The following is a 14,925-nucleotide window of genomic DNA, read 5'->3' as shown; positions in this document are numbered from 1 at the left end:
AGAAAAAGAAAAAAAGAGTCCCACAGGAAGACCAAGCTACACGACTGTAACACATGTGTAGAGGGCCTAGGTCAGTCCCATGCAGGCTCCCTGGTTGTGTTGGTTCAGTCCAGGAGATTCACTTCTACGTGTATCACATGACTATGTAAAGGCTTAGCATATTTGTTCTTGCCAAGGACTCTGATCTATCAGTCTGAAACTAGCAGGAAAGTCTATCAAGTGGTATTAATATAAATACGTTTTTTCTGAGTGGTAAAATGGTTCACTTACATTGGACTACCTAAAGTCTGGTCTGTGCTATAATACAAGAAATCGCCGCACAAACCACTCAAGCACCAATCTCGGTGAGATATTGCTGGTTTATTCAAACGCCACATCCAAGCCTGGCCACAGTGGACTCTAACTGTGACCCCAGTCCGTTGTTTCTAAGGCAGGTTTTTATAAGAAAAATTGTAACCAGGTAGCAACCAGGTAACCAGGCAGAAAGCAAGGGAGAGGGCAGCGTTACATCATTTGTTCTGAGCACAGCGTCTGGGTGGCTAGACAAAGCATTTTAAGCTGATTGGCTAGGACATAGGCTTGAGGGCTTTTCAGTCAGGTAGTGTGGTTTTGTTTAAGTAGAACATAAACCATCCATTGAAGCAGAACGTCCAACAAGAGTTGAATTGTAAATAAAAGGCTACTCAGGCTCCCAGGCAGGCAGAGCCCAAAAACCTGAACCTTATGATCAAAATGGAGTCTTGGGGGTGGGGAGAAATGGCTCCTGATATGCTAAGGGTGATAACAGGTCTTAACAGAGGGGCTACAGTTGGACTAGCAACTAAAGTAGGTCTCAGTGGAGGGTCTACAGAGTTTAAACAGATTCACCAGGTTACAGCAGTCTGTGCTTGCTGAATTATTTTTAATGGCAAGTATAGACGTGGAAGGGTATGTGCAGGTGAGTGCTGGTGCCTGCAGAGATAGCAAAGGGGCTAGACATCCTGCAGCTGGAGCCACAGGCAGCTGTGCGCCTCCTGCTAGGGATGCTGAGGACCAACCTTTGGTCCCTCTGCAAGAGCAGTGCCTACTCCTAACTGCTGAGCTAATTCTACAGCTCTGAGAAAGGTGTAGCCCTGGAGGTCCTAGAACTCACCCTGCAGACCAGGCTGGCCTTGAACTCAGGGATCTGCTCGCCTCTGCCTCCCAGGGCTGGGATTAAAGGCGTGCACCACCACTGCCCACCTTGAGAAAGGTCATTCTTAATAGGATAGCTTCTAGAAGATATAATCCCCATAGAATGTTCTTATTATGGGCTTTTCCTTTCACAATACTAGCAAATCAGTCATTTCAGCTCAGGAGTATGGGTCACTCAGTTACATTAATATTAACACTTCAAATATAAATTCATATTTTTATTTGTACATGTGAGTGCTTCGCTTGTGTATATGCATGCAGTCCTCACAGAGGCCAGAAGGTGTCTGAACAGCCCCGCCACCCACCCCACAACTAGAGTCACAGATGATGGTGTGTCACCGTGTGAGTGCTGGGAATCAACCTCCTCTGCAAGAGCAGCAAGGGCTCCTAATTGCTGTTCTATCTCTCCAGCCTTACAAATACATATTTTATTTCAACAAAATTGTATATAAACCCGTTTTGACATTTTATTACAAGCCCAAACATCCAGCCATAATGGCCAACTGACATCATAAAACTGTTAGTAGGTAGTACAACTTTAGGCAGGCCTTTATAATTATTAAGGCTAGTTAAGATATAAAAATATTTAAACTGTAGGTTAAATTTTTTAAAGGCCCAAATTACACGTTCGTTGTGATTCTAATTCCAGTGATATTCAGGATTTAGATGCTAGGATTCACTAATTATAATCTATTGATGCTCAACTCCTTTATAGAAAATGTTATGCCAACAGATGTTACACTTTATTATTATACAATGACATGAAAAGTCTGTATACATTTAGTACAGATGCAACATTTTCCCAAATATTTTTGTCTGCAGTTGGCTGAAGCCAGTGATATAGAAGGAACCTAGAGATAAAGAGGGAGACCATTGCATGTAGTTGAAAAAAAATAGAAGACAGCCTATCAAAGTTCTAATGTTCCTCGTACTTGATTGGACAGTACCCTTAACTAAACCTTCAGAGTTTTTAAAACTATGATTGCTTTTGTATTTATTACGAGAAATCCATATTGAAACATTTTTATCCAACATGCTGACATTCACAAGTATGTGGGACTAATTAGCCTATAATGAACTTTTCATAAGCTTGAGAAGCCCTTCTCTGAAGTCCACGAGACCAGAACAGTTAGATTTTAAATTATTGTAGATTTGGGAATATTTGTATATGTTTCTATATATGTGTGTGTGTATGTATGTATGTATATGTGTATGTATATATGTGTGTATATATGTATATATTCACAGACACATATACTATATAACTCATTAATGTGTCAGAAGCCAAAGTAGGACATATATGTCTCATATACACTTTACATCTACAGCTTGAAAAAAAATTACATAATGTTTAATATGTCTGGTTTCTAAAGATTATTTTAAAGACTTTCTTTTTTTGAAACAGGATTTCTCTGTGTAACCTTGGCTGTCCTGGAACTTGCTTTGTAGGCCATGCTGGCCTTGAACTCATGGACATCCACCTGCCTCTGCCTCTCAAGTGCTGGGACTAAAGGTGTGTGCCACCACCACACAGCTTAAAGACCTTTTTAATTCTTATTGTATGTATTTGGGTTTTTTGAGACAGCTGTCTCACCATGTAACTCTGGTTAGTGTACAATTGTGTAGACCAGGGCTTGAGTCCACCGAGCTCTGCCTGCCTCTGACTCTCAAGAGCTTGGATTAAAAGCATATGCTACATCTGGCTTTATTGGTGTGTGTGTGTGTGTGTGTGTGTGTTTCTGTGTGTGTCAATGTGAGTTAATGCCACATGAATTCAGGTGCCCTTGTAGACCAAAGGAGGCACTGGATCCATCTGGAGCATCAGTCACTGGTAGCTTGTAAGGCCCTTGGCATGGGTACTCAGGACTCAAGACTCTGTAAAGCAGCAAACACTCTGGACCTGAGCTGTCCCTCCAGCCCTTGATCCATCTTTTGAGTGGGGCCCATGACGTAATGTCCATGAACCTTTACCACTTGTAATGTCAAGTATTCAAAAAGCTGTAGCTTTTTTAGGATTTTCAGATTAGAGACATTCAACCTGTATCTAACTGCTCTGGGAACTATTTAGGTAATACTTTTAACTCCTATAAAAATTTCCACACCAGAGTATAAAAGGCAAAAGAGGGATGAAAGTGACTGAAAGGGCATCAAGAAACTATCCCATTGAACTGTTAAAACCTCGTGCAACCAAACTAAAAGAGCAAACGCTAAACAAGGCCAGGAGAAATCAGCCATGGAGACAAGTCACTCCAAAGCAATAGTGGGCAGGCCTGGAAATCTCACTGGGGAAATAACTCCTTCTCCTCCTCCTCCTTAAATCTCCCTTAAGGAAATAAATGTCCACCAGTTCTCCAAACAGAAGTCAAACAAGCCAGAGCTAAGCAAGCTATGGGCTCCAAGTACCTGAGCCCAAACTTGAGCTCTTCCTGTAAAAAAAAGGTGGAACCAATATCACCCAAATTACTGAATCATGACCAGAACTGAGTACTGCACACAGCCTTGAAATAATAGCAACGTTACTTCTCTGGATCAGTCTTTTCTTTGTCACTATTTCTCAAGTGGAACCCTGCACACTGCATTAGACTCTCAGGGCATTTAGCACAAAGGTTAGTTCCATAAACCCTGGAGGTACAGTTCCTAATTCATTTAAGAACCACTTAAAACGAGCATTCCCCTCCCCCCTGCCCCCCACCCCCCACCCCTGAGGCAGGATTTCTCTGTGTCTCCCTGGCTATCCTGGAATTACTCAGTAGACCAGGCTAGCCTCAAACTCAGAGACCTACCTGCCTCTACCTCCCAAGTGCTGGTGTTAAAGGTGTGCTCTACCATGCCTAGCTTAAAATGAGCTTCGTTTATTTTTATTTTCATTTTTTAATTTATTATAATTTATTCACATTTCACCCCAATTGTTATCCCCTCACTCTTCCCTCCCCATCCTCCCTCCTTTTTCTACCCTATTCCACTCCCCTAGACCTCTGACAGAGGGGCCTTCCTCCCCCACAGTCTGACCACAGCCTATCAGGTCTCATCAAGATAGCCTTCATTCCCTTCGTCTGTGTGCCCCCGGGGCCTCCTCACTAAGGGGAAGTGATCAAATCGTGGGCGCCAGCTGGGACTTGCAGCTGGACTCTGGGTGGAACACTGATAGTTGTATGGAAAACGGCGGGGGAGGGGGGACGCAAGGACCTGGAGGGGTCAGGAGCCCCCGCAAGGAGACCATTAGGGCCGGAAGATCTGCACCCAGGGGAGGCCTGAACAAAGTGATACACCAAACAAGAATAATGCATGCAGAGAACCTAGACCCCCCCCCTATGCAGATACAGCCCATGGGGAGCTCATTCTCCACAGCTGTGGGGGGAGCAGGGGCTGTCTCTAAAATGAGCTATTTGAACCAGGCTGGTGGCACAGGATATAGGTCCCGTTACTACAGAGTCTAACGCGGGAAGACGGAAAACTCAAAGCCTTTGTAGGCTACAAAGCAAGTTCAACACCAGCCTGTGACCTTATGGAGAACTTTTCTTAAAATAAAAGGTTTTAAAAATGGGGCAGGGGCTATGGGGGGCGGGGGCGGGCAGTTACCTCACTGACAGAATGCTTACCTAGCAGGCACAAGTCCTGCAAAAACTAAGCAATCATAATATGTTTAACTTCACTGGTCCTGCTAAGACGCTAGAAATAGTTCTAAAACTTCCCCCCCCCCCAAAAAATTAATAAACTTAATGGTCCCTTAGGAAAGGAAGAACTTAAGTCCTCTGCATTAAAAGCTCAAATTTTCCATTCCCCCAAAGGGTATGTATTTTTCTTGTTCTAAGCATCTGCTTTCACCTCCCAAACCACTGCAGTGTTTATATGTGTCTGTTCAGGGAAAGCAAAAGCAAATTGTAACCTCTCAGAATGCAAAAGCTACTTATTAAATGATCCTACATTTCATTTAAAACCATTAGATATTAATAAAACAGCCCAATAAAATGGCCAATCCTGTTATTTTTAGATGTCCAGAAACGGACTAGGAATATAATTCTGTTGGTAGAGCAACTTCCCTAGTGTGTACAAGGCCCTGGGTTTGAAGTACAATCCAAAAAGCCAGAAGGAAAAGCAGCAGATAGCTAAATAGTGGCTCTCATGTCCACCCACGAGACAGTGTGTATGTATACTTTATGCCCAAGTCAAGAAATACCTGTCGTGGATTTTAATATCTAATTTTATTAACTTCTGATCTAGTTTAGCATCTAATTTTGGCATATACTTCATGACAGCTAGAAGAAAAGAGAAATGTCTAGAATTGCTGAGTGGAAAAACTCTACAATTTTATGAGATCCAGCGGCATTCTTTACATAAAAGTCTGTTCTTAAAAGCCACAAGCTTCAGAACACAAAAATAAACTTCTGTTTACATATATGTTTCCAAAAGTGGTTATTCTAGAATAAGAATTCATCACATAAAATTTCAGTGAATCTGGTAAGAAATAATTATCCAGGGCCAATACCAATCCAAAGCAGAGATTTTTCTGCTCTTCCATTTTGCTTCTTTCCTAGATAAAAGCGAGAAACGGTTAATATCCTCATTATAAAACTCTGACCACACACATTGGCCTTTACAAGCAACTGAGAAAAATATAAGTCAATAGACACTCCTGAGATGTGGCAGTTTCAGCGCAGCCACAGGAACCTCTGACGATAACCCCTCTCTATTCCTGAGGAGGCAACTCAGTGCTATTCATGAAGATGCATTCAATTTCCTTTACCAGATAAATGGCAAACACAACACTGTCATCCACCTCCATCCCTTCTGTTTACATCAGAGCACTTCTTGTAAGCATTAGCACGGGGTCATCTCCACCCCAGGAGAAGCTAGTTGTAATCCACTCATCAGTGTCTTTGGTTACCAGGGCAACACAGTGTGTAGATGCTGTAAATCAGAGCTCTACAATGGCTTAAGTCAAGATGGAGAAGCCCTACAGGAAGATACAAAAGCAGTCTGCGCTGGGAGTCCTTTACGAGTCATTATGCAAAGTACAGCTCTGTTTTGAAATGTCAAACAGGTTGATAGCATCCACTTCACAGTAAAGCTATCACAAATTTCCTATGCTACACGGGTCAGCTGGCAAAGTCACTAAAGGCGATTCCTCGGCGTACTTGACGACGGCTAGGTCTCCAAGGGGCAGACGTAAGATAAGAACATGTCCATCTGGTTCTTCACAATCACCTCCTCTGGATGCAGCTTGTGGGGCAGATGATGAGCCAAGGTCATCTCCCAGGCATCCACGAGATAGACGCCAACCCCTGAAAACATCCTCCGCAGGACCGTGTCCAGCTGAAAGCTGTACCAGTCGCTGTTGAAAAGGCTCACCTCAGGCCCCAGCTCTTGGGCATTGGCTGTCCGGATGACAACCACAGTCTTAGGGCTGCGGTCCAGGAGTTGGACCACTGCCCGTCGGATGTTCCTGAGCCTCCGGATATACACTTCCAAGGGGAATGTGCTGAAGTGAGACCATACAGCTATGGCCACCACCGTGTTCTTCCCTCCCACAATCCCATTCAGTTCATTTGCCACATAACGGAGCTCGTTGCTAAAGACGCTGGAGAAGCGGATGGGCGGCCCGTGGCAGCGATATTTGAGCAAGATATTGTGTTTCTGGTCCACTGCAAGGAAGGGACCCACGTTCTTGGGACTACCCAAATTAAACTCCACTAAATCTGAAACAAGAAAAAAAAAATCAAATTCATGACAACATTCCATCTAAACACATACATTCTAAATATTCAAGTGGCTTTGCAAAACAGTTTCCAAAATAGAAGTACAACAAAAAGGCTCAGTGAATCAATGGACCTTTAGTCTAGTGCCCTAATTACTCAAATCAGTCCAAAACATCACATAATAAGCAACATCATCTGTGACAAAGTCTGTGTATGTCTAAGATGGCTACCTCCATTAAGCCAAGAAATCTCGCTATTTGCATGGGTCACAGAATATATAAGAATAAAGTTGCCATTCATACTTTATCTTTCTAATAGATAAGTAACCTATCTTCTAGGACAGGGTCTGTAACTTCTGCTTTATGAGCATATTTCGGTAACCACACACATCTTTTTGGAAATTCTGCCATTTGCTGCGAAATGAATAATCCTGGAAGGACGCCATGCTAAGTGAAATAAGCCAGGCACAGAAGGACAAATACACCGTGACCTCCCTTATATGAAGCAATTCTAAGAGTTTACCTCTCAGAGAATAGAGACTCACCAGGAACTGGGGAGCTTGGGAACCAAAGAGGAGAAGCTAGCCAAAGAAACCTAGCCTAATAAGGTTAGAATCAGTTGTGAGACCTGCTGCACAGCGTGGTGGCTATAACTGACAGTAACTACCCAAAGAGAGTTTAAATGTTCTCACCGGATAAACAAGTATACAAAGTTACAGGCGTGTTAGTTAGCTTGATAAAATCAATATGTTACATTGTACCCTCTAAATACATGCAATTATTTACCAATTAAAAATACACTTTTGAATGCAAGGCCTATTGGTACATGCCTTTAATCCCAGTACTCAGGAGGCAGAGGCAGGTGAATCGCTGTGAGTTCAAGGCCAGTTTGGTCTACAAAGTGAGTCCAGGACAGCCAAGGCTAACACAGAGAAACCCTGTCTCAAAAAAAAAAAAAAAAGCTTTTGAGCCTGGCCTGGTGGCACACACCTTTGATCAGCATTCTGGGAGGCAGAGGCAGGAGGATGTCTGTGAATTCAAGGCTAGCCTGGTCTACAAAGTGAGCCCAGGACAGCCAGGACTATTATACAGAGAAACCTTGTCTCAAAAAATCAGAAAACAAAAGCAAAAACTTTTTTTATTTTATTAATTTATTCATATAAACAAAAACTTTTAAGCCAAAAATGATAGCATGTGTTTGTAATGCCAGCACTTGGCAGGGTAAGGTGGGCGTGGGGAGCATGTTACTGAATTCAAAGCTTCCCAGGGCTACAGAGAAAGAAAGAGATCTTGCCTCAAAATTGGTAAACAAATAAATAAAAAGTATTAGAAAGTAAAAGAATCTAAATTATACTCTTGAATTTAAAAAGCAAGTTCCTTGTTTTTCCAGTAAGCAAAAGAAAAAAAAAGTGATTGTTTCTTTTGATTTTTAGGTTTACCCATTGTTGGAAAGCCGTACTAATGTCCTACAAGAAAACTTGTGTAGCATAAGAAATAACAAAGTTAAGTGGGCCGTGGTGGCACAGTCCCTGAATCCTAGCACTGGGGAGGCAGAGGCAGATGGATCTCTATGAGTTTGAGGCCAGCCAGGTCTAGGTAGTGAGTTCCAGGCTAGTCAGATGGTGATACCACGTCTTAGATAAAAGAAAAGTAGAGCAAGTGGGGGAGGGGGGAGGAAGTGAGTGATTCAATAGCAGAAATTAGAAAACCCTTGGCTCCTTCCCCTCTAAGCTGTGTTTCAAGGCCCAGTTTCCACCAAAACCTACACATGTGGAAAGCAGCGAGAGGAGGACCCCCGCAAAGCGGAGGCCAGGCTGATGTATAAAGCAAGCTGCAGGCTAGCAGGTACACAAGGAAGCCTGTCTCAAATTAAACACACACACACACACACACACACACACACACACACACACACACACACGAGGAAATGTTGATAACACAGTTCTAGTCACGTTTCCTTGCCAACTATCCAGTTCCCACTTTCACAGGTACCATAAATTAGCCAACAAAGATGTCACAGTCCTGCCTCACAGTTTCTAGTCAATTCTGAAAAGGACACAACCGACTATGCTTGTCTTATAGTCCTCTTAAGGGATAAAGCACATTTTACTCTTTCCTGTCGGCTGTCCCAAGCTTCTCCTTTTAGACTCTCCTGCTCGATTCTTTACTATTTCACCTCCAGAGTTGAAGTGAATAAAAGTTCATGCTATCATTTTCTTTTGATAAAGATCCGGCGCCCACACAAGGCTTTATGATATCAGATGAAAATCTGTCCGTAAAAGGGTCGGGTGGAAAATGATCAAAACAGTCAATGTGATGATCATTGCTATTAAAGGAAATATCAAGCTACGTCATCAGAAATTATGCAGAAGCAACTGCAGATGCCTTGAAGGCCTGCCTGGTCAGCATCCACCCTCACCCAGCACCCTGCCCCACATTACTGCCTCCTCCAGATTTTTAATTTAGACTTCACTAACTGGAACCCCAAGCATGGCTGTTTCAATGCGGGGGGGGGGGGGAATTAGAATTGACTTTCTACCTTTTGGGGTACAATCTATTTTCTTCTCCTTTAAAAAGTACACTAGACATAATGGAAAAAACATCAGAAGGAACCCACAAACAAGACAAAAACAAACTCCGTTTACAGGGCTGGAGAGCTATAACTCCATGGTTAAGAGCCTCCCTGCTGCTCAGAAGGTCTTGAGTTCAGTTCCCAGCATCCACATGGCAGCTCACAACTGTTTGATGTTGTCTTCTGGTAGGAAGAGATACATGCAGACAAAGTACCCAATACATAAATAAATAAATCTTAAAAAGCACTGCCTCAATTTACGACCATTAAAAACAAACAAAGTCCCCACACAGACTGAGGATGGCTCCATCAGTGCAAGTATAAGGACCTGAGTTTGACCCTCCGAATCTAAGCGAAGAGGGAGGTGCTGGGGAGGCAGGGACAGCCAGGTCTCTCAGAGCCTGAGAGCCACACCAAAGGCTGACCTTGACCTCCGTGAGCATTCCTTCACACATACCCATTGGCACCCATACACACATAGACAAAACACAAATACTTCCTCCACCACCACCTGTTCCTTAACAGGTAAATGCACACCCCCAGGGAAAGAAGAGGGCGCCTCCCGTGGGTAAGTGGTAGGTCTCCAACCAGTCACAGTCTCATCCTGGATCTGGAGAGCGGTGTCAGATGAAGCTACGAACGCTAGGACTTGCCCAGAGTCTCTCAACAGAGGCCGTCTCTTCCTCAGAGTCTCATCAATGATCGCCCAAGGGAAGCCTTTGCTACGGGACACATTTGGCCGCTTCCTTCCAGTAAAATCCTGTGCAGACCTAGAGATGAGCCACATCGAACTGGAAAAGAGACAGCTGGATATGGCCAGAATATTAAAGGTGACATGGTGCAGCTGTCAGATCAGACACAGAGAAATGGAGGCCTCAGAAATAGATGACTCATCCAAGACCAGAGAGAGAGAGAGAGAGAGAGAGAGAGAGAGAGTAGGGTAACCCTCCACAAGACCATGACTCCACTAGTGGCCAGAAGCTGTCACACATCTGGGTTAAGAAACATCTTTACAGAGAAATCGCCTCTTCCCCAATGCCTCTCTTCTGGGTCCAAAGTGAGTCTGCTCATTTCAAAACTGGTTTCACACGTACTGGAAATAGTCATGACACCAAAAGCAAAGCACCAACCTGGAACAAATGTAGTGAGGTATTCAAACCACTGTCTGATTGTTGAGTCACCAAATAAGTACACCATTTTTCTTTGCAAGCATTCTGTAATGTTGTCAGGGTCATTAAAATGGCGCATCTTAAACCTTCTGGGCCTCCACTGGTTTTTGTAGAAGTATCCAGAAGGAAACGTTCCTGAGCCATGAGATACTTCTAGGGCATCAGTTTCTGCAAAGAAAAGGGGGGGGGGGAGGGACATCTATTATAAGATTCTGAAACTCATCTCCAAACACAAACACAAAAAAAAAAAAAAAGAAAGAAAGAAAGAAAAAAGAAAGAAACCACCCACATATTTGCTGGGCCTGCAAGCTTACAGGCAACACTTCCTGTTGTCATAGCTTGAAGAAATCCCAGGCTTTCCCCCCGATACTAAAATGGGAAGATGAGAAGTGGAGGGAGGGTACTGCACAGCACAAGGGGGAAAGAGCACTTCAGGCATTCACTCTGTGTATGTGTGTGCTCATCAAAGTTCAAAATAAAGGAAGCCAAAACCCAAGGAAATGTAAGCATCTGCCCAGCATTACTTCAGAATGGGAGGAGCCATTTTTATCCCAGTGCCTGAAAGCCAAATGATAACTTAATCTTACATTAAGTTTTATATGTATATATGCATATATATGTGAGATTTTTATATATACACAAATACTATCATAGCGATATGAATTCACATTTTAATTCAGGAATCCACCATTGTCAACTACAGAGAAGCCAATGCCATGTGATGAGTTATTCTCCACAAATGGCCAGGTCTTTAGGAATCATAGGCAATGCTAAAAGGCACTAGCAGTGTGTTCTCACCATTGTAACCTAGCTACACATGGTAACACCGGCACTAGGGCACCTTCAGAGAGAGTCACTGTGTCTCTGTCTTTACACCTCCCTTGGGAAATGCCATTGTGGAAGCAACAAATGGCCTGGCTTCAAAACACGTAGTAATAGCTAGTATCCTCTGCAAGTTAACTATGTTCTGGGTAGTTTGGGGCCGTGACACGTGTTATCTCATGTAGGCTCACACAATCTCTTTAAATTCCTATCAGTGCTCCTGCTGTTCCATGCAAGCCACTTGAGCAAAGGCTCAGAGCTCAGTTCCTGAAGAGACACTGTCAGAACCCAAAGCAAACAGGTGAGCCCCAAACCCAGCTTCTCAATTACCACACCAGGTCACCTGTAAAACATGTTATCATAGATGTCAGCCATTTCTTTCATCTTTTCCCTAAGGATATAAACTTATTCCTTTTTTAATAACTCAATGTGTAATTTCCAAGTAACACCAATCATTTTATGTCACTTCCTTACACACCCCAGGGTTCGGCACCAGTCACAATCCAATCACTTCAGTCACCAGTTGAGCCACAATTGGAATGCAAATGCTATTTGACCTTGAAATTTAAGTCAGCCTATCTGTGACTGTTTTCAAGTCATTTAACTCCCTACCACTGTCCATGTTACTCAATCCAAATTATTTTGTATTTCCATATCTCTCTTTTAAAATACATGTTTTCTAGCTTGTTAGTTTAGGTAAAGAAAAAGGGGAGCTATAATCTGTTCTGATTATTTACCTCCAAAAACAGGTGAAAACTGTTCCCATAAATACATCTGTGCCCATATAGCTGCTGATCTGCTAGCTTACAGATGCCATGTGCCGTTGTAATATACCAAAGAAACTGCAGGCTTTCCCCCTTAGGCATCTTAATGCTTCAGCGACTAAGTAGAAAAGTAACTGGTATTTTGCAAAAGTATTAGTTTGACAAATATGATTGCCAAGAGGAAAATGTAAAAAAGGCAAATGATAAACATTTATCTGACTTATTCAAGAATAGTTCCCATAGCCAGAAATAGCAAGATATAGTTCGGAGACATGGCCACACTACACTACTCAGGAGGCTGAGGCAGGAGGATCACTTGAGTTTGACACCATCTCCAAACAAAGCCAAAAAAAAAAAAAATCACCGTGAGCAAAACAAAACCTCAACATGCTCTCAAGCATTGCTTCAACTCCAGTTTCCCCGAACTACATCGCCGTTTTATTATTACACTTTGTGTGTGTGTGTGTGTGTGTGTGTGTGTGTGTGTGTGTGTGTGTGTTTTGCACACACTACAATACACATATGGAAGTCAGAGACTACTAGAAGGAGTCAGTTCTCTCCTTCTGCTGTGTAGGAGCAAAGGATTAAACTCAGGTTATCAAGCTTGGCAGTCAGGGCTCTGCCAGGTGAGCTGTCTCGCCTGCCCTCTTTGATTTAATGTTTCAAAGCCAAGCGTATAGCCAGAGAGATGCAGAGAGCACACCTGGGACACAGAGAAAACATTTACTAGAATGAGAAGTAAAAGTGATTTTGAAGTTACAATTTTACCCCCGGTAATTTGGCAGATTCAGTTATTTTGTGTCAAATACATGTTAAAAAGAAAAGTATATATCACACAGGAAGCAATTACCATTTCCATGAGAATGTTAATTATATTTACTACCAGAGTTTAGTCAAGCAAAGCAAATCAATTACTGAACCCGACATTCCTTCTTTAAACGCAGGGTGCTGTTTAAGAGCGGAACCCATGTGCCTATACTGCCCCCTTATGGTCAAGTCATACAAAAGCATTTCCTGTCTGGTTTCAAATAATCTAAAGTTGCTTAAAATGTGCTTCTTGGAACTTCATGGGCCTTCAGATCACTAAGATATGAAATTCTCTTAAACTGATGAAAACAACCCCTAATCTGCTTTTTTTGAATAAAAATTAAGATTCCATATTACTAAATTGTTATTCCAAATATTAGAAAGAGGAAAAATTTACCAAGACATCTTTATGCAAAATAAATATGTATTTGGCTTATTCAAAAATAAACTTTTGGGAAATATTTGTATAAAACAGAAGGCATTGTTTTTATTACTTGCAAGTACTGTCCTGGGTTCTCCAAACATCTTAGCTTCTCGTCCAGGCCTAAGCCTGATGGTTTTTTTTCCATAGAGTGTCATCCTGTGTACCGCAAGAATTTTCTCCACAGGGGAGACCAGCTAATATCCACTCCTCACCCACAACAGTCCCAAAGGCAACCAAGGTTCAGCTCCACCAAAGTTCATCCTGGGTAGCCAATGAGTTGACTGAACTTCCTTACAGAGCGGGGAGTATGCCACACTGGAATGCCTTCACTCAGCGACAGGAGCTGGCTTCCCAGCAGCCACAGATAGAGTGTCTTCCTCCAAGTCTTCCACAGCCTATGTACTCTAGCCCCACCAGAGAGCGCAAAGGCCACTTACAATTAAGGCAAACAGCTGAGAGAACTAGCTGGAGGCTCAGATGAGAGTCCAGTGACTTCCAATTCACTCCTTCTGTGAGGGAATGGCAACCGTCAACAAGCCCTGCTGTGGGGATCTTTTGCAAGCAGACACTGCTGGCCTTAGGATGATGTCATTTATTCTGCTGTACAAATCCACCTCATCCATTAGCCTAATGAAGGCTCTCTGGACCAAAATGAGAGGAAAGGGGGCTAAGAATTTCTCCTCAGCTACCTACTAAGATGAAAGGATGAAAAGAGTACCATGAGAATTAAGGGCAGACGTTTGGGTACCATTTCCATCAAAATAAATAAGGTTCCCTCATAAGGAATGAGTTCAAATTTCCAGCAAGGGTAATATCCATCAAGGTCCCTAAGTCATTTAGCTGGGAGTTTATAGGGACCACAGCACAGATACTAATGAAAAGTTGTCAGTAATTCTAACACTGGGAGAGTCTGTCCTTCACCAGACACTTGCCTTTGATAAGCAGGCCTACTCCAACTAAAACTGTTTCTTGCTTTGGATTTAAATTATAGCATCATGTTATATTTGTTAGCAGGCAGTCTCTGGCAATACACTGCACTCTAAATATACATCTTAGGGGGAAATGAGTTAGCTTAAACACAAATAGTCAAACTTTTTGGGCAAAAAAGCTTCCAAACGTATGTCATATAAAAGTAAGAAAAGGGTAAAGATTATGAATTCATTCAAATCAATCTAAAATTTTTCCTTAACAATGTTATTTGGTACCTAGTAAAAAGTAATTATGTGCAGTGGTTTCCTGTTTAAATTTTCATGTGTGTGTTTATGTGTGTGTTTAAGAAAAAATTAGGCAACACCTAGCCTCCCTCAAAGCAGATGATGAGCATCAAAGAACCTCCTTATGGAGTTGGCTTCAAATTTGGCAAACAAGCCACTGGCAAAATATCTTCATTTCTGCCACAGATAGAATTCTGTCTAAAAAGGGGCAAGCTTGGATGCAAGCAGAGTTAACAGCCAAACTCTGCCAAGACAGGATGAGCAAGTCCTCAATAGTTTCTGCCT

At 42.5% G+C, this 14,925-nt stretch overlaps 1 protein-coding gene across 4 annotated transcripts in view; it reads right to left on the bottom strand.

The window, feature by feature from the left end:
• Positions 1–5,898: 5,898 nt before the first annotated feature.
• NXPE3 (neurexophilin and PC-esterase domain family member 3) overlaps positions 5,899–14,925 on the bottom strand; it is a 50,846-nt gene continuing 41,819 nt past the window's right edge. For all 4 annotated transcript variants that reach the window (XM_084801550.1, XM_084801548.1, XM_084801547.1 and 1 more), the window contains 2 exons: positions 10,571–10,777; positions 5,899–6,869 (listed from right to left, as the gene is read on the bottom strand). In XM_084801550.1, coding sequence (XP_084657676.1) covers positions 6,319–6,869; positions 10,571–10,777 — 758 coding nt within the window. In that variant the 3' untranslated portion in view covers positions 5,899–6,318. The remainder of the gene's footprint in view (positions 6,870–10,570; positions 10,778–14,925) is intronic.

This window comes from Acomys minous, assembly GCF_964271855.1.
Source record: "Acomys minous genome assembly, chromosome: 11".
Taxonomy (NCBI): Eukaryota; Metazoa; Chordata; class Mammalia; order Rodentia; family Muridae; genus Acomys; species Acomys minous.
This window is presented reverse-complemented; position numbering and strand designations above follow the sequence as displayed.